Here is a 22,673-nt window from a genome sequence, read left to right as displayed (position 1 = left end):
CCAATGAAATTTTAAGTCCAAGTTAAAGATGTCCGGCTTGGTGCCATGCTAATGAGACACTTTGCAGTGGCTACATTATACGGAAACAACTTTCTAATTATGAAAGCAGCGACTCGCATTGTTCATAAAAAGAAAGGTGTGCATAGTGCACTTGCAACAGTCGAGTTGTGTTTCGCGGTCGCCAATGCTTCAGACATCACACCTAAAGCAAGGGAATATTCGGCTGCCATTTCCTGCCACCTCTGGCTCGCCTCGCTCATTGGTTTTTCAGCACAAACGCGTCATCAAGAAGCACCAACGCGCGATTCTATTGGCTGATTGGGGCACGTGACAAAACCTAGGCATCCAATTGGCCAAGTCGCGTTTCCGGCGTCTGCTTGTTCATTGTGACGCGCACAGACATGCGCTACTTTGTCATGGTACTGTCGACTGCCTGTTGCAATTAAGAAGTTCCGCGCCACATTAATTTGTAAAGCGGGTGTGGCGATCGTTTGTTCGCTGTGAACTTCAGAAAGAGCCCTGCTATGACTCAGGACAGGAAGAATAACCAACTCGCAGCGGTCAATGGTCGACGGCTGGATCTTTGCAAGTCCTTGGTTGCTCCGGCGCAAACCTCTGCGGACGCGACCTGATTCAAGCGTTCCACATGCTCAAGGCACGGGCAATGAACGTGAACACGTCAGGTGAGCAGCTGCCGTTACTCGGTGCTGACGACGTTAACGTGGACCGGTTGCTAGCAGAATTCGCTGATGTGTTCGCGCCAGGTTTAGGGCTCATAAAAGGGCCACCGGTACATTTTTAGACACGAGAAAACGTGGTGCCAAAATTTTGGAAAGCACGCGAAGTTCTGTATGCTTTTCGGCCAAAGGTTGACGCGGAACTGAACCGCCTTTCCGGCGCGGGTATTATTATACCGGTGCCTCATGCGGAGTGGACAGCGCCAGTGATACCGATAGTGAAACGGAATGGCTGCATCCGCCTTTGCGGCAATTTTAAGCTAACGGTCAACAAAGCCTGTCGCACTGAGCAATATCCGTTGCCACGGGTGGAGGATATCCTGGCTACATTAAATGTGTGGTGATAGCGCCCAGGGGCGTCAAGTGTCCGCGTTATCTGGTGCTGTCGCCCGCAATTGTAAAGTGTCGTTTGTACGTGACGTCATTGGTCACATGAGTGTCTGCTATATATGTATGCTGGTTGCATGGAATAGAGGATGGACGTTATCTCGCGCGCATCGGAAGCGGCTCAGTCCCTTTCTCAGCTCCTGCGGCCGGCCCGGACGCGCACGTCCTTTCGCTAGGGCGCAACACGACATGGTGTCAGAAGTGGGATTCTTCTGATATTCGAGGGGCGTTGCACCTTTCTTCGTCAAGCGGCGCCATGTCAGAAGACAAAGAAGTCAAGCCAGTTCACGGCATGTTCGCGGTTCCAGCTCCGCCAGCGGTTGACTTCGACCAAACGTCCGAATGGCCTTCCTGGATCCAACTATTCGGCGACTACCGCTTTGCGTCTGGCTTAAATGAGCTAAGTGAAGAAGCGCAAGTCCGGACTCTACTCTACACAATGGACAGGCAAGCGAGAGAGATCTTTTCGACCTTCACACTATCTGAACAACAGCAGAAGGAGTATGAAGTCGTCAGAACAAAAGTTCGACGATCACTTCGTGGCCGCACGGAACCTCGTTTACGAGAGCGCATGTTTTCACCGACGCATACAACAACCAGGCGAGTCAGTCGACCAATTCATCACCGCGTTGCACACACTGGCGGACCGGTGCGACTACAAGGAAAAGGAACACATGATCCGCGACCGGTTTGTAGTCGGCCTCAGTGATGCCAAGCTCTTGGAGTCTCTGCAAATGGATGCAAATCTTACACTCGCCAGCGCTTTGGCAAAAGCTCGCTTGAAGGAGACCGTCCAACGACAGCAGCAACAGCTGCGAGAAACCAGTGACGAACCTTCGGCAGCGCCAGCCAGCAACCTGGACGCGGTCAACAAACAACGGCAGCCCCGAAATAATTCTTCAGGACAGCGTTCCGGCACCTCGTCAAGGACCAGTGCACCGGTCACATAAGGTCAACGCACCAGACCACAGTCCTACCGACCTCTCACATCCAGTTCATGCCCCAACTGCGGTCAAGGAGAGCACCCGAGGACCTCCTGCCCGGCACGAGCTGCGAAATGCAACTACTGCGGTTGTTCCGGACATTTTGCAGTGGTGTGCCGGAAAAAGGCTGCAGGCGAGCGAAAGAAGGTACAGATTTCTTCTCTCCATATGGAAAAAGGGGCGTATTTCGTAAGCACGGTAAATGGGGAGCACTCCAATTCTCGGTATGCTCAAATTATCATTAACGGCACTTCGGTGTTCGCTAAACTTGACTCGGGTGCAGAAGTGTACGTTGTACCCTAAACATTTCCGGGATTGCCTACCAAATTAGACAAGTGCGACATAACCTTAACAGGCCCTGCGAATGAGCCACTGCATGTTCTCGGAAAATTTCTTGCCACTATACAGTGGAGACAACGCATTGTCCGACAAACTGAGTACGTAGTCTCGCCTTTACGCTCGATACTTTTGGGTCTTCCAGCGCTCGAAGCCCTTGAGCTGATCAAGTTATCAAGTTCGCTGACTCGGTCAGTAGCGCAGCAGCCATCGAAGCTTCCTACCCTCAGCTTTTCGGTAGTCTGGGAGCTATGAAAGGGGAATACAATATCAGACTGAAGCCGAACTCGGTACCCTTTGCTATTCCGGTTGCGCGTCGCATTGCCTTACCCCTGCGGGACCGAGTGAAGCAGGAGCTCGAGCGAATGGAGCGAGATGACGTAATCCGCAAAGTAGACGAACCAACAGAATGGTGCGCAGATATTGTACCAGTACTCAAACCTTCCGGAGACGTTCGTATTTGCGTTGACTTGACGCAACTAAATAAAAGTGTACTTCGCGAGCGCTATGTTATGCCAACGGTTGAAGATAGCCTTGGTCTGTTAAGTGGGGCATCGGTTTATTCGAAGCTGGACGCTAATTCTGGATTTTATCAGATGAAGTAGTCGCCGGAAAGCCAATTGTTGACTACCTTCATTACGCCATTTGGGCGATACTGTTTTCAGAAACTACCGTTTGGAATAACGTGAGCACCTGAGTTTTTTCAAAAGAAAATGTCGCAGATTCTGGAAGGAATCCCAGGCGTGGTAAACACGATGGATGATGTGCTCATTTATGGCTGCGACAAAGCTCAACATGATGAGCCTCTGCGTCTTACTTTAGACCGTCTCATGAGTGCTGGTGTTACGCTAAACAAAGAAAAGTGTTGTTTTGGAGTAACCGAGATAATGTTTCTTGGTTGTGTTCTAAGTCGAGATGGAATCAGGCCAGACCCTGAAGAGGTCCGGGCCATCAAAGAACTGCCGACGCCAAATAACGTGTCTGACGTTTGACGGCTGCTCGGTATGACTAATCATCTGGCAAGATTCATACCAGATTTGGCTTCAAAAACGGCGCCGTTACGTCACTTGCTTTTGAAGAGTTCTGAATGGACGTGGGGACCAGCCCAAGAGCAAGCGCTGTCATACGTTAAAGACGTTATCGGTTCGGCGCGCGTCATGGCTAACTATGATGCAAAGTACCCTACGGTTCTTTCCGCCGATGCGTCATCATTCGGTTTGGGGGCGGTACTGATGCAAGTTCAACCAAACAACGAAAAACGACCCGTTGCCTTTGCATCGCGATCGTTGACGCCTGCCGAAACCAGATATTCCCAGATTGAAAAAGAAGCACTAGCAATGACGTGAGCGGCAGAACGATTCGAAGGGTACATCAAAGGTCTTGAAATTGTGTGTGAAACCGACCACAAACCTCTTGTAACCTTGCTGGGAAAATCTCCTTTAGATGTTTTGCCACCTCGCATTCAGCGTTTTCGCATGAGGCTCATGCGGTTCAGCTATGAAGTTGTGCATGTCCCGGGCAAGAGCTTAGTTACTGCAGATGTGTTGTCAAGGGCCCCGATTCGGGGAAAAGAAACTGATAATGCACTGCCTATTAGGGACGTCAGCAAGCACGTTTCAGGATGCTTGTCAAACGCGGTCGAGGCCAGCCTCTTCGAGAGAGTGAAAGCAGAACAAGCCGCTGACGAAGTTTGTCAAGCACTCTTAAAATTCAGCCGGAAAGGGTGGCCAAAATTCTCATCTCTTCCGGTGGTCTTGCGTCCATATTGGCAGGAAAGAGCCACACTTACAGTTGCTGAAGGCATGCTACTTAAAGGTATGAGGTTGGTCATTCCTCGAAAATTGGGCGCAGAGGTCTTGATACGCTTGCACGAGAGTCACCTGGGAATCGAAAAATGCAGAGCTCGAGCCAAGGAGTCGGTATGGTGGCCAGGGTTGAGTTATCAGCTGAAAGTTTTGGTTACCGATTGCCGCGTATGCGCCGAGCACAGACACCAAAAGCCAGAACCAATGATCCCGACAACCACTCCACAGCGTCCTTGGCAAAAACTAGGAGCTGATCTCTGCCATGTTCAAGAAAAATGGTATTTGGTAGTCGTAGATTATTTATCTAGGTACCCAGAGATTGCTTTGTTATCATCTACAACGAGTGCCACTGTCATTACGCACCTTAAAAGTTTCTTTGCAAGACATGGCATACCAGAAGTTGTTATGTCTGATAACGGAGCGCAAGTTGTGTCGCAGGAATACAAGTTGTTCGCTCGCAACTACGGGTTTCGCGCTGTGACGTCTAGCCCAAGGTACCCCCAGGCAAATGGTGAAGTAGAGAGGATGGTCCAGACAATCAAGGTCTCATTACAAAAGCGAAGGACCCATATCTTTCTCTCCTAGCGTACAGGGACACTTTGGGGCCACTTGGGAAAAGCCCTGCAGAACTTCTAATGGGCAGGCGGCTACGCACAACGGTGCCTGTCCATCCCACAAGCCTTCTGCCTCAGACGGTGAACCTGAGAAAGTTCAGAAGCCATGATACGACCGCCCGACAGCGGCAGCGTAGGAACTTCAACCTTCGTCATAGGGCTGCTTCGTTGCGAGCACTCGAACCGGGCGCGGAAGTCTGGGTGACGGACTGCAAAACAAAAGCGCGGTATTTGTAGGTGGTATTTGTAGGTGGTAACCGATAATAGGTATTTGTAGGTGGTAACCGATAATAGAGGGAAGCCATTCAAGAAATGTGTGTTTACAGGGGTGTGCTTGATTGTTCGAGTTAACCTCATATATTTGCACTTGTCGACGTTTAGTTTCATTAGCCAGGCGTTGCACCAGGCTGAAATTGTGTTAAGGTCGGTTTGAAGTTGTGAGGGATCAGAAGGTTCACATATATTTCTATATATAACACAATCGTCAGAGAAAAGACGTATTGATGAGCTTATGGTATCAGGAAGATCATTAATATAAATTATAATGGAAGAGAAGAGGCCCCAATACTGATCCCTGAGGGACACCAGATGTAACAGGAGAGTGAGGAGATTCGTTATCATTAACGGCTACATATTGAAAGCGATTCTGCAGAAAACATTCAATCCACTTTAAAATGTTAGGGTCAATGCTCAGTTTGCTGAGTTTATAAAGTAGTAGTGGGTGGGAGACGCAGTCAAATGCCTTCGCGAAATCAATGAAAATGCAATCAACTACTGACGCACGATCCAACAAAGAACAGAGATCATTAGTAAAGGTGATTAATTGAGTTTCACAGGAATGATTTTTGCGAAAACCGTGTTGGTAGACTAAAAAATGAATTAGATTCTAGAAAGCTCATCAAGTTAGTGTAAATGATGTGTTCGAGTAGTTTGCATGGGATTGATGTAAGAGAGACGAGTCGATAGTTAAAAAGGGAGAAAACTATCACCGACGGTTTGTGCCACATACCGCCGTACATAATCGCAATGTCGTCCCTGCTAAGTTCTCTCACTGCGAGCGCTTTCGACCTCTCAAGATTGGCGCTGACGTCATCCATTGCCGCATCACAAACTTTCGGGCTGACGAGCGTGAATGACTTTGATGCATTGGCTTTTGCAAGCCAACAACTGCCGCAAAGCGGTCCAGCTGCTGGTAGCCTATTCCTACAGAGCACGCCACACAACAGCTTTCACTTGCGAGCGATGCCTTTTTTCCTTCATAACGAAGATAATTACACGAGAAAAGCATTGTTCAGCTGGGCTGCACAACAAGACATGGACCCCGCAAATAGGTTTCACAGCACATACAGGCGCGCAGCGTGCAATGGCAGTCCCCGATTTGTACCATGTGATAAGCCAGTCGCAGCGCACAAAAAAAAGCGCAGAAGAGTGCTTCTTTTTATTATTTCTTGCGCTGCATCAACGAGCGAAACTGTTGTTATTTGAAGAGTGAGGCTTGACTCTTCGACTCATGCGATCAACGATGGCGAGCGGCGGCGCATTATCGGCGGCAAGGTGCTCGAAGACTGCACACTTTCGGCCTTTCAACAGGCACCTTGTGCTCTTTAGATGCAATTTTAAAGCATTTCCAGCTAAGTCTCGACCTGTATTATTTTTTTCGTAACAGTAGAGGTAATAATCTTATCAAAACATGTGAAAATAAAAAATCGGTAAACCCAAATCTCCCCTTAAAGTCATTTATAATAAAATGGGGTAGGTTCAAAAAGCCTGGAGCGGATTGAACTGCTTTTATGTAAATGCGGCAAGATCACGCACAAATATTTCGATTTCCGGGAGATTTCGGTGACAGCCGTACTACAAAAAAAAAAGCGGTCAAAATCCAGGAGTCTCCCGGCCAATCCGGGACACTTGGCAGGTATGCGTCGGGCAATTCGTACGTGTACTCAGGCCCTCATTCTCTAGGCGCACGCTCGCTAAAGGAAGGGAGAGCAGCGTTCATCTTAAAATTGCGCGTAGCATGGCGAATTTTAGCAGATATAATCATGAACACCCGAAGTACTCATTGTGTGCTTGTCACCTCAAAATTGTCAAACATGGTGAGTGGCCTTTTAACACGACGATGGGAGCTTTCTGCACGCGATGCTCTAGCGACCTTGGCTGCAGACAGAGGCACATTTGGCCTGTTGCCTCATAAAAGCGTGTGCTATGCTTGCCGTCTCGGCGCCCGCGATCCACAATGCTCAACTCCGACACAGCGATCTACTTTCGTTTACGCAAAGCTGTGCACACTGAACATGGTCCTGCACAACGACTGAGACGGCAGCGACCAGCGCGCTCAAGCAATCGCTGGTTATTAAGAGAGAGCAGTATACGCTTAAAGCGGCACTCCGCCACACACAAAGGCTTTTTATCGGCGACAAGTCACACAGGCCGCTTTTGGGTAGTCGCCACATTGCCTTCGTTCTTTGCCAATGGCTGCCAGAAAAGGCACAATCGCGTAGAAGTTGGAATAACTGATCGGCTGATTCGGTGCAGCCGAGCAAATGTAAGCAAATGTAGCAGCGCAAAAGCAGAAGCGCAAGTGTACAAAATGGCGACCATCACGCAATATCCGCTCATGATGCGTGCTGTCAACATTACCTTCAGTTCCAAAACCACCTTGTGGCGCTGCAATGGCGCAAATTAGACAAAAAAGACCCTTTAGGAGCAGTATGGCACAGTAATTTTTAGTTGGTGCAGGTTAGCACCGGTTTTCCATCGCTGAGCATGCTGCGGACAGCAAGTAGTGTCGTTTATATAAGCTTGTAGGCATTTGCCTTCTCGTATCAACTCGTACTTTATTTAATGTGGGCACCTTGATTGATTGATTGATTGATTTGTGGGGTTTAACGTCCCAAATCACAATATGATTATGAGAGACGCCGTAGTGGAGGGCTCCGGAAATTTTGACCATCTGGGGTTCTTTAACGTGCACCCAAATGTGAGTACACGGGCCTAAAACATTTCCGCCTCCATTGGAAATGCAGCCGCCACAGCCGGGATTTGATCCCGCGACCTGCGGGTCAGCAGCCGAGTACCTTAGCCACTAGACCACCGTGGCGGGGCATGTGGGCACATTGGTGTATATTATACCTATTGGTCTGTTATAAAGAGGTTCGACTGTATTGCAACGTGAAATGGCCATGAAAGAGCGTATTCACCAACCCAACCGTTTTAATATCATAACACTGTTTAGTTGTCAAAGATGCAAAACACAAAGGTCAACAACCCAATATGGCGGCACTGAAACCAGTCTGTACACCAGTCTATAGAGAGTAAACAGGAGTCTAAAATGACTGCGTTGTAGTCAGTCTTTCAATATAAGTGGTCTGCACTGTAGTAGAATTTAGAGCAAAAAACGTTAGCTGTGTTCATGTGGTTCTTTCTTCGTCCCCGTTTTTGCGCTAAATTCTGCAATGATGCCGAACCAGCTCGCCCCACAGGCCACTCTTATGAAGATGTGGCAAGCAGCTGGTCCCTCACCTGCCGAATGATGGGGTCGTCCGTGGTGGTGACCTTGTGGAAGATGCGATTGATGCGCTGCAGGGGCCGCTCGTTCTTGCACGTGACCAGGTTGTAGGCCTTGTCGTAGAACTCGACCGCTCCGCACCGGTATACGTCATGTCCCTCCCCGACGGCCGGCAGGGAGAGCTTGAACAGGCGTGGAAAGTCCATCTCTTCCAGCACCTTCCAGCTGGGACGCACAGCCACCGATGCCTCCCGGTGCTTCACCGGCACCTGGCCCCCCTTGTTGTCAAACTTCTGCCGCATCTGCTTCTGCCACTTACGCACCTGCTGCATGCGCTCCCTGCAGCATAAATACATCATTCATCACCCGCAAATCTCGAGCTCGTAAAGTTTTAAATCTTGTGCTAAATGTAGCTCTACTACTGCGATACCCAAGGGCACCAAGCGATCGTGCCCACAGTTTCCAGGGCCCCTAAACTACCTCAGATATTTTTTCAAACATTTCAAATAAACACGAGCATTTTATCGCACACTCAAATGAACACACACATTTTTGACTGGTTTTGGCTGTTGCTAGGGGAGTAGGCAGAAATTCTAAAGAAAATATTTTGTGACGGGGGAGGGAGGGCAGTGCACCCCCGATATGAAGCGGGGGCGGCGCAGCCAGGCAGGCAAATGGTCATTTCGTTATATATGCCATGGCACAAAAAATTGAGGGGGGGGGGGGGGGGGCACGTTTCAATGTGCTCCCCTAATGACACTGGCCGTCGCCGTTATGTTTTGTGTAGTGTCCCAATCGATACCATCCCCCTGCGCATCGCACGTTTTACACGCCAGTAAAAGCGCGCGAGCGGAAGCGGCGAAAGCAGCTAAAGCACAAATAAAAAGAACCGACCTATCTCCCTTGCATGGAGAGCAGATGCGATAACACCATCCCGCGTGCCAGACCTGCCATCATTTGTTATTCAAGCAGAGAGGAACGCACCGCCCATCTTCAAGGAGCAGGAACGAACTAGGAATGCAGGGGGGGGGGAGCATTGTTATGAACTGAGACATTAAGAGTGCGTTCCCAGGTGCGCACTATTTCAGTGGGCATTAAACAAGGCTAGTATATCCTTCTACCTTGTACTCTCAGCCCGAACAGACTGTGGGAAAGTGGTTAGCTTTCTAGAGCGGCCATACAAGGGTATGCATTGGGCCTTGATCGCAAAGCAGCCACACCATCGTCGCACTATTTTGGAAGTCTATTTTATGCACCGTTCGTGCTACACAGATAGAATCACATTTATCTCAAGGATGCAGCAGAGCCTGTGCCTGTCAACACTGTTATTGGCCGCGGCTTCTAATCACTACTCCTGAATTTTCGTATGAACATCCACCGTCTCCTGCTGCTTGGTCTTGGCAGTCTTCGTAAGGGTGTTTGACTTAATGATGCGTGTCAAGTTGCTAGTTGCCTTTGCCTTTTCTGCTTACGAGTCTACTGTGGTTATTAATTCGTTAAGAGCGGCTTCTCTTTTTCTTTTTTTGTTAACGTTTCAACCTCTTTTTCCATTCAACTTATCTTTTTTTGTTTCTTATCCTCCTGCTCCTGCCTTTTCCAAGTTTCCCAAAATGCACAGTGTTGGCTTTTTTTGTAATGGGAACATTACATTAACCTGCGCACATCTGCCACCAGCTACATTTACTGCATCACAAATAATATGCTATGAAATGTGCAACAATATTTATTAAGGTGACAGGGTAAGCAAAAATATTGAAAAAGATCATTCTTTTTCTTTATGCATTATTTGAAATCTGCAGGCTTTTCTGAAACAGAATCAGTTGTTTGTATCAGTGCGATTTTTCTTTTCTCTAAAAATGGCATATATTAAACTTAAGCAGCAGCCTCGCATGCCCCCATTCTTACGCAAGGGATTCCTTGCTGCTCAAGCATCATAGCCATATGGAGAGGTTACAGTTTGCAAGCTGAAGTGCATTTGGCACATTCAGAGAAGTACGGGCCCAGAACTATAAAAATGAAAGGAAGCAGAGGCATCAAGCTTCCACCCGGATATCTATATCTGGCTGGAGACGTCCAATTGATGTCATCAGTGGCAAGAACCAAAAGATTGCTTCACCATTAAGTGTAAGAGAGCCAGCTTGGAGGACATGGGAAAAGTTGTCCAAGTCCACATATTTTCACATGGCATCGAAGGATACCAATCTATTCCACGGCCTTTGCCCGAAGAACACAGTAACTTGGCATAAATTCAACAAAGCCCAGTTGATTGGTGAACCATTCATCTATAAAGAACACCTTCCAGCATCTTTTATTGTGGCTGTTAAGCCAAATTATCCAGAACTAGCTCCTCCAGAATTACTTGCTGAATGCCTTCATGGGAAAACTCAACACCCTAAAGAGTCGAATTGTCGTGTGGGAGCACAATCCAAAAAAATGTTTTCCTTGGACACCAAACACTGAAAATGTGCACTCTTCATGCAGTGCTCACTTTTTAAGAGAAGATGCTATTCGAACACACTTTTTTTTTTAATATTCACACTACAGCAATAAAACTTGAGCTGTTTATAGAGCTTAGTATGCTGATTTCAAATATATAATTAGTTTTCTTGCAAGTTGCATAACTTTGAGCTCTGTGACATGACAAAGTGAAAACCGTAACCCTTTTGCCCCCCCCCCCCCTCTCTCTTTTCATCCCTAAACTTCCTTGATTTTTTTATCATTCATAGTTCATAATGTTTCTACTAAAGTGTGGAATGCAAATAACTAATTAGGAAGCACATACAAAATAATAGGCATGGAAAATTATAGACTCAAAAAAGTCCATATTTCACCTACCCTAGTAAAGGCTTACTACAATTTTTCATTCTATAATAAGTTTAAACTAGATAATTGTATTTGTAATACTTCGGAAACAAATTTTGGCGAAATTTCATGCAAATTTAAGCACTAGAAGTACCCGAAAAAGGAGGGGCACATTGAAAAAAAATGGCAAAATTTGTGCTTTGAGAAAAACGAGTTTTAAAGTTAAAATTGAGGTTTTATTTATGAAATATGTCATTATATGCAGCTAAATCTGCACACCAAAGGGAACAACCCTTCTTGTAGTGGCCACTGCCACTACAAGAAGAAAATACGCCAGCACCTTGAGTTTGCTCCTTCTCGCTTTTTCGAGCCGACTTCTCACAGACATTTCGCTTACAGACAGGGCCATGAAATGCTTGCCAAATTTCTTCCGCTCCATTTAGCAGAGCCTTGTGCCGAGTGCAAGCTAGGAAGAAGTTCGGCACGACTACGAATTCATTGATTGATTTGTGGAGTTCAACGTCCCAAAACCACAATATGATTATGAGAAACGCCGTAGAGGAGAGCTCCGAAAATATCGACCACCTGGGGTTCTTTAACGTGCACCCAAATCTGAGCACACGGGCCTACAACATTTCCGCCTCCATCTGAAATGCAGCCGCCAGCGCCGGGATTTAATCCCGCAGCCTGCGAGTCAGCAGACGAGTACCTTAGCCACTAGACCACCGCACGGGGCGACAGGTCTACGAAATCTAAACTCCATCTTGAGGAACACAACAGTGCCGATGCCATTTTTTGGCTACGTTTGTGCCAGATACCGTTGTACATGGCAATGGCAATGTCGTCCCCTCCAAGTTTCTTCGACCTCACAAAATTGGCACTGACTTCATCCATTGCCGCATCAGGAACTTTCCAGCCGATGTCTGTGAATGACTTTTGATGCATTGGCTTTTGCACGCCAACAACTGCCCTAAAGCGGACCAGCTGCTCGTAGCTTACTCCTACAGAGCGTGCCGCCACAACGGCTTTTACGCACGAGCAATGGCTTTTTTCATTCATAACACAGATAAATACACGAGAAAAGCATTGTTCAGCTGCGCTGCTCGTCAAAACATGGACCTCGCAAATAGGGTTCACAGCACATACAGGCGCGCAGCGACCAATGGCGGTCTCCGATCCGTACCACGTGATAAGCCAGTCACGGCGCTCAAAAAACACGCAAAAGCGTGCTTTTTTATGTTCTTTCTTGCACCACATCTGCGAGAGAAATTGTCGTTAGTTGAACAGTGAGTGAGGCTCGACTCTTCGGCTCATGCGATCAACAATGGCGAGCGGCGGCCCATTTTCGGCGGCAAGGTGCTCCAAGACTGCCCACTTTCAGCCTTTTAACAGGCACCTTGCGGTCTTTAGATACAATTTCAAAGCATTTACAGTTAAGCCTCGACATTCATTTTCTTTTTCAGAACAGTAGAGGTACAAATTGTATCAAACAGGTGAAAATAAAAAAAATACGTCAGTTTGAAAAAACTCGCGTTTTTCGACCCGCATCTTCCCTTGATCACAATATAGCCCATGTGAAAGTGCTGAAATGTTTTGGAATTTTACTTCACAGTACAGGGCCTACGCACCCTTGAACTGTGTTGACATCTACTTTGCTCACAGGGCTGCACTGCAGGGGACAAAAGATGCTCACCAGGAAAGACGTTTCAATACGAAAAAAAGAAAAAAAATAATATTGGTGATGAGTACCCGGCTAGTGCCTGTTGAACCGGCCCGTCAATTTTCTGTTATCTCGTTATATTTTTGAAATAATGCACATTTTCTACATTAAATGAGATTATCTCAAAATATGCTTTTTTTAAACTTTCATAACTGTCAAGTTCAAGAATTCTGAATCCCGGAGATTTCGGCAGCGGGGAGGGAGGGCTGAATTAATAGCTCCTTTTTTTTTTTTCCGGCACCAAAAAAAAAAAACACAAGGACAAACAAACAAAAAAAAACATCGCAAGAAACAACAGGGGGTGCGGGTAGGAGGTCTCAATCACAAGCACAAACATCAGCGTTGCGGTAAGCTTGGAGTGGCTGAACCCACGAAGGTAGGGTTTCCCACTAAGGTGAGAGTCTCACAGGGTCAACACAACTATCAGAATTTATTTCCTTCAAAAATGCTCGTGTATGACAATAGTCATAGCGCGAGAACAAAACGCTCGTGTCCTTCTTGTCTCTGTGTCGTCATTTTGTTCTCGCGCTATAACTATCGTCATGCCATACCAACTAGCCCAAGCTGCCACACTTCTAAGCTCATGTATGTCGTACTGGGACACACGTGAACGGACAGGACGGCGCAGCTGGCTGCCGCAAAAGCGCGGGTCAAAGCTTTGCTCCCTACTAGATTCTTTTGACAGGAACGTCAAAACGTGTCTGACCTCTTTGTTATTCACAGTCTAGGCTGGTTTTTTGCCGTCAGCGCCACAGGCGTCATTCACCGTATATGTACACTCATCTGTATATATATTATCACTTTAGAAAGAAAAAAAAAAAAGCCGCCCGCACTCGGTGCCCAGCTCGTCGCAATGCGCCGGCACGCGCTTGCCTCTGACGCGTACTTTGCCCTGCGGATTGGGGAAGGGGGTGATGTTTGTGCGCGCGATCATCCTTCGGTGGGGAAAACAGTGTGCTTTCCCCTTTCACTGGAACGATTGTGTTAGTTGCCAGAGCTAACAAACTTATCTTCGGTCTATGCACAAGCCCCGTTTGCGAAAAGAGCGCTCTTTTCATACGCAGCAAGCTATAACTGCGTCACTTGTTAATTTGTGCTCATCCGTACCTGTGATTACATATCGAGCATTACTTTTTTTTTTTTGCTTAAACAGCTTGTTACGTGTCGAGCAATAATCGTTGTTAGTTCGCTTTCGTCTTGTGTGTATTGTTTTCGTGCGTCATTTGTGCGTGAGCAGCGCGCTACGCGTTTCGATCCGCTTGTCGTTCTCAGTGCGACATTCCAAACTGTTGCTATCGCATTTATTGCTTCGCCCTTGGGGCGAAAGTAACCTTTTTTTTTTACGTACTTACTGCCTTTAGTCTACCGCTGCATGCCCTCAGAGCTCGTAGATCCCTATCGCGCCGCCGCAACCGCGATGTTGTGCGCAGCGGTTGCTGCAAATGGTAGTTCCTTTATCAATCCCCCGTGCGCTTGACTGAGCACACACCTTCAAAACAAAGTCGTTCTATGCCGTCTATGAATGCATCTGCTGCGGCTTTGACCGCAGGGTTTACGGAAAGCAGCGTTGCTTTGACTGGTTGAGTGTTGAACGCACGCACACTTTTGGGACTTTCGAAACAGCTACGTCGTCGCCATACATGATCGCGTCAAAAGCGAACATGGTTTCATCAACAGCGGTTGTGGCAACGACAATCACGCACACTGTAGAAGACGGTGTGTGCGCCGGTTGCACGCGTACTTCCGAAGCTTCGAGTACGTTGCTCTCTGCCTTCGTTTGACGATTTCCGAACTAAAGTTCGTATCACCCGCCGCGATTAGGAACTAATGTGTTCAAAACATTCAAATTGAGACCCAATGAACATAGTAAAATTTGGCTGGGGAATTTCAAGAATTCTTATCTGCCGCGGTTTCGCATCACTGAGATTATGCTCTCCATTTACATGAATGGCTCCTAAACTCATAATAAGGGTAGGTTCGAAAAGCCTGGAGCGGATTGAGCTGCTTTTTTCTCAAGGCAACCGGATCACGCACAAAACTTTCGATTTCCGGGATATTTTCATGACAACCGTACAAATGGAAAAACGGTCCAAGTCTGGCAGTCTCTCGGCCAATCCGGGAGACTTGGCAGGTATGTACTTTCTTCCTTTATCTCAGCAACCACTGTATCTAGAAACATTAATTTCGGCTAGTATTTAGATAATAGCAAATACGCCGAAGCAGAATCGTCGTGTGATGAAGTGCTCTTCTTCAATTTGACATCCATTGACTATTACAGAGTGATAGATATTTAAAGGGTTACAATTTTCAGTGCTAAACCTGCTTCAGTAAAAAGAAAAATAGGTTAAGATCACAATAATAATTAATTACTGTAACTTTTATGCTTATGGAAAAAAAGGCCTAAAATACATGGCAAGCATAGGGCTAGCCCTATACCCACGAAAAAAAAAAAAGCAAACTGAAGAATTTGAAGAATTTCCAAAACTTTCAGCATTTTCAAGGCCTTGAATACAAAATTTTACAATTCAAGAGCCTTCAAGAGTTTCAAGGACCGCATAAACCCTGGTATCCCTTGCTCGGTTTACCAAATCGCCGATAATGCCAATGTTAGCAATAAGGATCTCCAGCATAAGAAGAATCATGTTAGGGACATTCGCAAACTCGGTGGGCCACTTTTTCATTCATTTATTTACACAAACTACAGTGCTGATTCTGCTATGGCTTTAGTGGCTATACAAGGAAACACAGATATACAACTAAAACAACCATTTCAGTGCCATGATTCACATGAATGAAGACCTTTTACACATCGAGAAGTTCAAGTACCTTCAGTCGTATTTGAGCAGTGCAGCAGAGAGAGCAATCAAGAGCATCCGAGTAACCGAGGATAATTACAACATCACGATCAAGATCTTGACAGAGCGATTTGGTCGACGCGACTTGCTTGTCAACGAGCACGTTGACCACCTGCTCACCTTAGCGCCGGTCCTGTCGTCGGCAGACGTGGAAAAGCTTCACCTGCTCTACGACAAAATCAACTTCAGAGTCTCCGCATTGACCGGGTTGGGCGTCCCACCTGACCAGTACAGCGTGGTCCTCAACCGCGTGTTGATAAAGTGTCTGCCAGTCGATCTTGCGATTCTCTACCGCCAGAAGGTGCAGGAAGAGCCGCAGGAAACGTCCGGCATCCCGACACCTGAACAGAGAGCTCACCAGGCTGCCGAATTGCTCAATTTTCTGCGCATTCAGATTGAGGTTCGAGAGGAAAGCAGGCCAGAACAAACGGCGTCTGGTTTCTCACGCTTGCGACCTGAAGAGGTGGAACCTTCGTCGGCACCAGTGGGACATTTGCGTACGGCGTCCGCACTTGCTGCCGAATCTGTTACAGTTACAGAAGAGGTGTGCCCTTTATATAGCAGTTCTCAGCACACTATCGGCTGAAGAGAAACGGGCTCGGCTGAAGAGAAACGGGCTCGGTTGCACACTGCTTGCGGCTGCTACTGTTGCGGCTTGCAAAACCACAGGGTACGTTTTTGCCGACGTGCATGCAGGATCATCTGTAGTAAGTGCAACCGACGACACCTTACTATCCTTTGTGAATTGTTCACAGCGGCAGTCCCAATGTGTACGAACACGAGTCAACCAGGATGACCCGCGCATCGCCGAGCGAGGCACAAACACACCTTCAGTAACATCAGCCCCAAGCGCCCTTAGCGGAATCAACGCCTTTCTTCTTCAAACAGGACGAGTCTGGATCGAGTGCGGGTCCCGAAAGCGTCTCGTGTGCATTCTTCTTGACAGTGGCAGTCAGCGCACATTCATCCAAGCTGATGTTTCAAAGGACCTCAGATGCCCGGTTATCGGAACCGAAGAACTTTCCTTGGTTACGTTCGGTCACTCGAAGCCACTCATGAAGTCACTCATGAAGTTTGTTCCAGACGGTGATCTTTCTGCGATGTGGCGTCTCGACGTCATGGGGATCAAGACGCCTGCTGAGAAAAAGAGCAAAGATCCACCAGAACTTGAGGCATTTGAAGAGAGAATTATCAAGCTAAACGGGTGCTACCAGGTGCCGCTGATGTTAAAGGATCCAGGAATACCTGCCGGCTGCGACAATCGATGGTTGGCGGAGTGCTGGCTGCAAGCACAATTAAATAGGTTCAAACCACAGCCCGAATCCCTGAAGCAGCATGACAGGGCCATCAAGGCGTACTTTAATGAGGAGCACACAGAGGGAGTTGAAGAAGAGCTACTACAAAAAGAAAATGTGTATTATATGCCGTCATACGAAGAGAGGCGGCTACGACAAAACTTTGGGTGGTGTTTGACGCTTCCTCGCACGCGCCTGGCCATCCCTGCCTGAATGATGTCTTGTTAAAGGGTACAAGGCTGGGAGTAGACATTGTGCAACTGCTGCTCACCTTTCGCTGTCACCCGGTGGTCCTCATCGCGGATATCAAAAAAGCATACTTGCAGATGTTTATTCGCCCGGAAGACCGCGACGTGCTGCGATTCCTCTGGATTGATCGGTTGCCCACGAACGATGATCCATCTCCATCTGTGATGACGTGGAGAATGACGCGAGTCCCGTTTGGAGCCTCGACTAGCCCATTTTTGCTCGCAGCAACCATTCGACATCACCTAGGATTTTGTCGAGAACGATATCCGGAGACTGTAGCGTTACTAGAGAAGACGTTTTACGTCGATGACCTTATCGTGCCAAAAGAGAAATGCTTGTATGTCATCGAGTCTCCGAAATTCATAGCCTGACATCGCCGACCCAGCGGCATCATTGTTCCGGAAAGGACAATCCCGCTGACTTGGTTATACGAGAGCTTTTATCATCTCATCTTCTTGCATCAACAATGTGGTGGCATGGTCCAACTTGGCTTCATGATCCCGGAGAGCCAACGCCTACTGAGTGCGCTGATTGGACAGAAGAATTTGCAGTCTTCGAACAAAGTCCAGAAGAAACATCCGTGTGTCTCGCGGGCTTTGTTGCGAACACTACATTATCTGTCAGCAAGTACAGCAACCTGAACAGACTGCTAAGAGTCACCGGATGGGTGTACCACTTCGCCGCAAACGCGTCAAGGAAACAGTCTCCTATGGCCGGACTGTTAACAGCAGCAGAGCTTCGCAAAGCAGAACACTACTGGTTGCAAAGAGTCCAAGAATAAATGTTCTCCGAACAAGTGCAGGCGCTCCACGCAGCAAAGGAACTACCGTCCACGAGCCTAGTTCTTCATTCACATCCTTTCCTAGACGAAGGTGGTCTGCTTCACGTTGGAGGCCCCTCTGCAGGAGCTAGCCAACTCTTTTGATGTCAAGCACCCAATACTGTTACCAGCAAAGCACACCTTAACCCATCTTGTGGTTTCAGCCGCGCATGAACGCGTCCTTCACAGCACAGTAGAGGCCACGCTTTGCGAGCTTTGAGAGAAGTTTTCGGTTGTGAAGGGACGACAGACCGTTAAAAGTGTACTGAGGAATTGTTTGCCTTGCAAACGCTACAAGCCTGTCGCTGAGACATCTCCATTTGCCCCATTGCCACAAGACCGCATCACGGAAGAAAGTCCCTTCTTAGTCGTTGGGTTGGATTTCTGCTGACCTCTTTACACGCGTGACACGGCTGCTACAAGCAAAAAAGCATACATACTCATGTTCTCCTGAGCTGTCACTCGAGCTATACATTTGGAATTGACGACCGACATGACGACAACAACTCTTTTCCCCTTCTGCCATTTCATCGCACCTGTGGAATCCATTTACTCGGATAACGCACTGTCTGTTCTTGGCTCAGGGCGAGTTCTCAATACCATTCTGCCAGCTCTGCGAGAATATGCGGCTAACATCATGATCAAATAGAAGTTCATCGCTGAGAGAGCTCCGTGGTGAGCGGCTGGCGGGAGCGCCTCATCAGATCCACAAAGAACGCATTGAAACGCTCACTTAGGCGCAACAGTCTCGACGCCGAGGAACTCGCTACAGTGTTATGCGAAATGGAAGCGGTCATAAACAGCCGACCTCTTAGGTATTTTAATAGCAGCCCTGATGAACTGCAACCGCTGACTCCGTCTCGCTTCTTGATCAGGAGATGCCTCATGCGCCTTCCGCAGGAAGACAGCGATACTCATGGCATATCATCAACAAGAGAGCACCTGCTATGTCGCGTGCGCTATTGTGAGCGTCTTACAGCGAAGCTATGGAGCCGATGGAAGCAGTCCTACCTTCTACTTCGATCCGTGCACAACGTGCCTCATCGTAAACTACCTCGACTTTGCGAAGGTGACGGGGTGCTTGTGCACGACGAAGGCACACGTACGCTACTATGGAAGCTGGCAAAGGTTCTGGCAGTGCACCCAGAAAGAGATGGCATCGCACGCATCTGCACCCTTCGAATAGCATAAGGACACACCATACAACGACCCGTTCAAAAAATAAGCATTCTGCAGGAAAGCCAGCGCGAATCAACTGCCTTGTGATCGTCTTGGCCCCTTGGGAGTATGTGTTGCGGATGATTGCGGCCGCGGGACAACGAGCAGGAGAACCGAAGAAAGAAGTTAGGTACGAGCTGTTGAAATAAAGGGACGTTCTTGGTGTAGAGCTCGGGTCTTGAATACACGACAGCGTATATCTTTACGTGAGAACGAACGGGACGGCGCAGCCGGCTGCCGCGAAAGCCCAGGTCAAAGCTTTGGCTTTGCTCGCTACTAGACTCTACGGGCAGGAACGGCTAAACGCTCCTAGCCACGTGCCCTCAGAGCTCCTAGATGGCTATTGCATCGCCGTGACTGCGGTTTTGTGAGTGGCGGTTGTGGCAAACGATAGTCTCATTTTCAATCCATGTGCCTTCAAAACAGTCTAATGCTATCTATGATCGTAACTGCCACAGTTTTGTACAGAGAGTTTCCGGAAAGCAGCGTTGCTTTGACTGGCCGAGCGTTTGCTGCGCGCACTCTTTTGAACTTTTGCCAGTAACGTCATCGCCATATATGATCGTGTCATACGACTGCGGTTTCGTCCAAAAGGGTTGTGGCAACGACAACCACATACACTGTAGAAGACAGTGTGAGCGTTTCTAGAGTGCGTGCGCTGGTCGCACACATACTTCCGAAGCTTTGAGCACACTGCTCTTGTTCGACCTTTATTCAACAGTTTCGGTACTAAAGTTCATATCACACACTGCGATTAAGAAAAGTGTTCGAAACATCTGAATTCAGGCCCCATGAACGTAGTGAAACTTTTTGTAGCAGAACAGCCATTTGGGCTAGATAACGGTTCATTATGAAAGAAGTTTGGCACGGTACGTAACTCAAACTACAGTCCCTGTTACGTACCGCAGTTTGTGTTACGTACCCCACCCCACCTTTTCCATAATAGTGGAATTTGGCAGAGGAATTTCAAGAATTCGTATCTGCCACAGTTTTGCATCACTGAGATTCTACTGTACGTTTAGATGAACACCTCTTTAACTCATTTATAATAAAATGGGGTAGGTTCGAAAAGCCTCAAGCGGATTGAGCTGCCTTTTTGTGAATGCACCCAGATCAAGCACATAAATTTCGATTTCCGGTAGATTTTCATGACATTTGTACAAACGAAAGAAATGGTCGAAATATGGGAGTCTCTCGGCCAATCCGGGAGACTTGGCAGGTACGCTGCTCTGTGTTAAAATCGAAATACCTAATTTAATTATCGGAGTTAATAATGAAATGAATTCCCAGCCAAGCCCGGTTTCCAAAAAAGCAAAAAGTAAAATTCAACCCGACTGCAGATCCCTCTAATTCCCATAATTCTGCCCAGTCGAACAGGTTTCTGTCTGGGTACGGTGGGCTTTAAATACAAGGACTGGCACTTTGAAGTGAAGGACTTATTTTCCTTTGTGCCTTGACTGCAGCCATGAATCAGATAACCTACTCCTAGTTATTTCCACCTGCTTAAAGTCTCTTTTGCCCTCTCTGTCCCTAAAACCCAGTGCTTTGAAAAATTCTGCGCCATCATCCTGAACTATAGGGTGAGGCCCTTTAAGGCCAAACCACGGTACGGCCACACGCCCGGTTCCGCTGCGTTTTTTTCTGTGCGGGCCCAGTTTTCAACCGGTCCAGATGCAGCGGCAGCTTTGGGAGAGGAGGAGCCCGCAAGCGCTTAAGGTTGCCGATTGGATAAAAAAAAAACGGTGGCCCATGACGTCATCACGCAAGTTGGAGACGATCGTGAAACATGGCGCTAGGCTGAAGCAACGAAGCAAGTGGCAAGGCCTAGTCGGTAGCCGCGTAAAAGAAGCTTGTTTGGACGTTATTGCAATTACCACTAGAGTTAATGAGCATCCGCGCATATTTTCATCGAAAGGCAGCACGCCGGCGCAACCTTCTTTGCTCTCGTCACTGGCTGCGATCGCGATTTTCGTGTGTTTCATGCCATCGTTCGCTTTGACTTGGAAACCGGAACGTCAACATCTGCAGGTGTCATCTTCAGATGGCACATACTTGTCGTCAAAAGTGTTCGATCGCTGCAAGCAGCGCTTGTGATTTGTATGTGCGCCGTGTTCGTGGTTCATTCGTGAGTAGTACTGGGTGATGACACAGTCTGCGGTGATAAACTTTATCGCCGTCATTCTACATGTTCTGCGGCGTGTTCGCTGCTTTGCAGCGGGCAATATGATGTGGTGACTACGTTATGTCTGAAGTGCTCGATCGTGTCCCCAGTTGACTAAGTTTGCTCACGAGATACCGGTCGGGGTATTAGCCTGCGATGTTCTGCAGCGGTGCTACACACAAAAGTTATTTGCGGTGATTCACTTAAAAAACAGCGCCAATAACGAGGGACAAGAGAAAGAAGGAGACAGACAGCGGCACTGGCACGAAAGAGCACGCTTACAACGTCTCCTCTACAGTTTCGGGCCATCTCGGCATTCATTGCCGGGACTGCGGTTGTGTCCCTGATTTTCAGCTTTGTACTGTCATTAGGCGTCATCGGGACGCCATCGAGACCAGAGGATACGTGAAATTTACGAGGCTTCAGAAATAGAAAGGCTGGGCAGTGCATGTGTCAGCAGGCCTTCGATTGCGCTATCACTAAAAGAAATAGATTTCCTTCGGAACGTTAGCACACGTGTTGTTCATGGTGCATTGTGGAGATGACTACGTGGTTGTTAGGTGCATTCTGTTTTGTTTTGTATTTCTCTTTTTTGTCAGAACAGTGCCGCTGTCTGTCTCCTTCTTTCTCTTGTCCCTCGTTATTGGCGCTGTTTTTTAAGTGAATCATGTCGTACCAACTCGCCCAAGCAACCACGTTAGCTTATTTGCGGTGTCTGTGTGCTCTGAAATGTGCCGTGAATAGGTGGTGTTAGTGGAGCTTTATTGTGTATGTGGCATCTCGATACAGGAATCCCATCAAACTTGAATTTGCTGTCTAGCTCGCGTATGTTTTGTTACAATTTTTTTTCCGCACTTGCACGCTTTGCTTTCATGCAGTGCTGTATTAGATACGTGCAAGAATGTTGGAATCATAAATGACAACTTCAGGTAGCGTTTATTTCTAACGTGTGAAAATAATACACACAGAAAATTTCAAATAAGGGAACTCATGATGCGAAAGTTTTCTTGATGTTTCTTAACCACAGAGAAACCTTATCGATAGTCAAGTGAAAAAAAAATGCTGCGGTTCCCTACAAATTTCTATATTATAATCGAAGGTTATATGCATATAAGGAAAACTACAGTATAACTAACCAAAATTGTGTGTTCAATATAAAATTTGTTAACGTACAACTATTATA

At 47.4% G+C, this 22,673-nt stretch overlaps 1 protein-coding gene across 1 annotated transcript in view; it reads right to left on the bottom strand.

Moving 5' to 3' along the window:
• Positions 1-22,673, bottom strand: part of eIF3d1 (eukaryotic translation initiation factor 3 subunit d1) — a 201,447-nt gene that overhangs the window by 122,128 nt on the left and 56,646 nt on the right. Inside the window, exon 5 of the mRNA XM_037417982.2 lies at positions 8,385-8,709. Coding sequence (XP_037273879.1) covers positions 8,385-8,709 — 325 coding nt within the window. The remainder of the gene's footprint in view (positions 1-8,384; positions 8,710-22,673) is intronic.

Source organism: Rhipicephalus microplus, unplaced genomic scaffold (genome assembly GCF_043290135.1).
Source record: "Rhipicephalus microplus isolate Deutch F79 unplaced genomic scaffold, USDA_Rmic scaffold_16, whole genome shotgun sequence".
In the NCBI taxonomy this organism is placed as follows: domain Eukaryota; kingdom Metazoa; phylum Arthropoda; class Arachnida; order Ixodida; family Ixodidae; genus Rhipicephalus; species Rhipicephalus microplus.
Note: the sequence above shows the minus strand (reverse complement) of the source record. Positions and strands in the feature narration are given on the sequence as shown.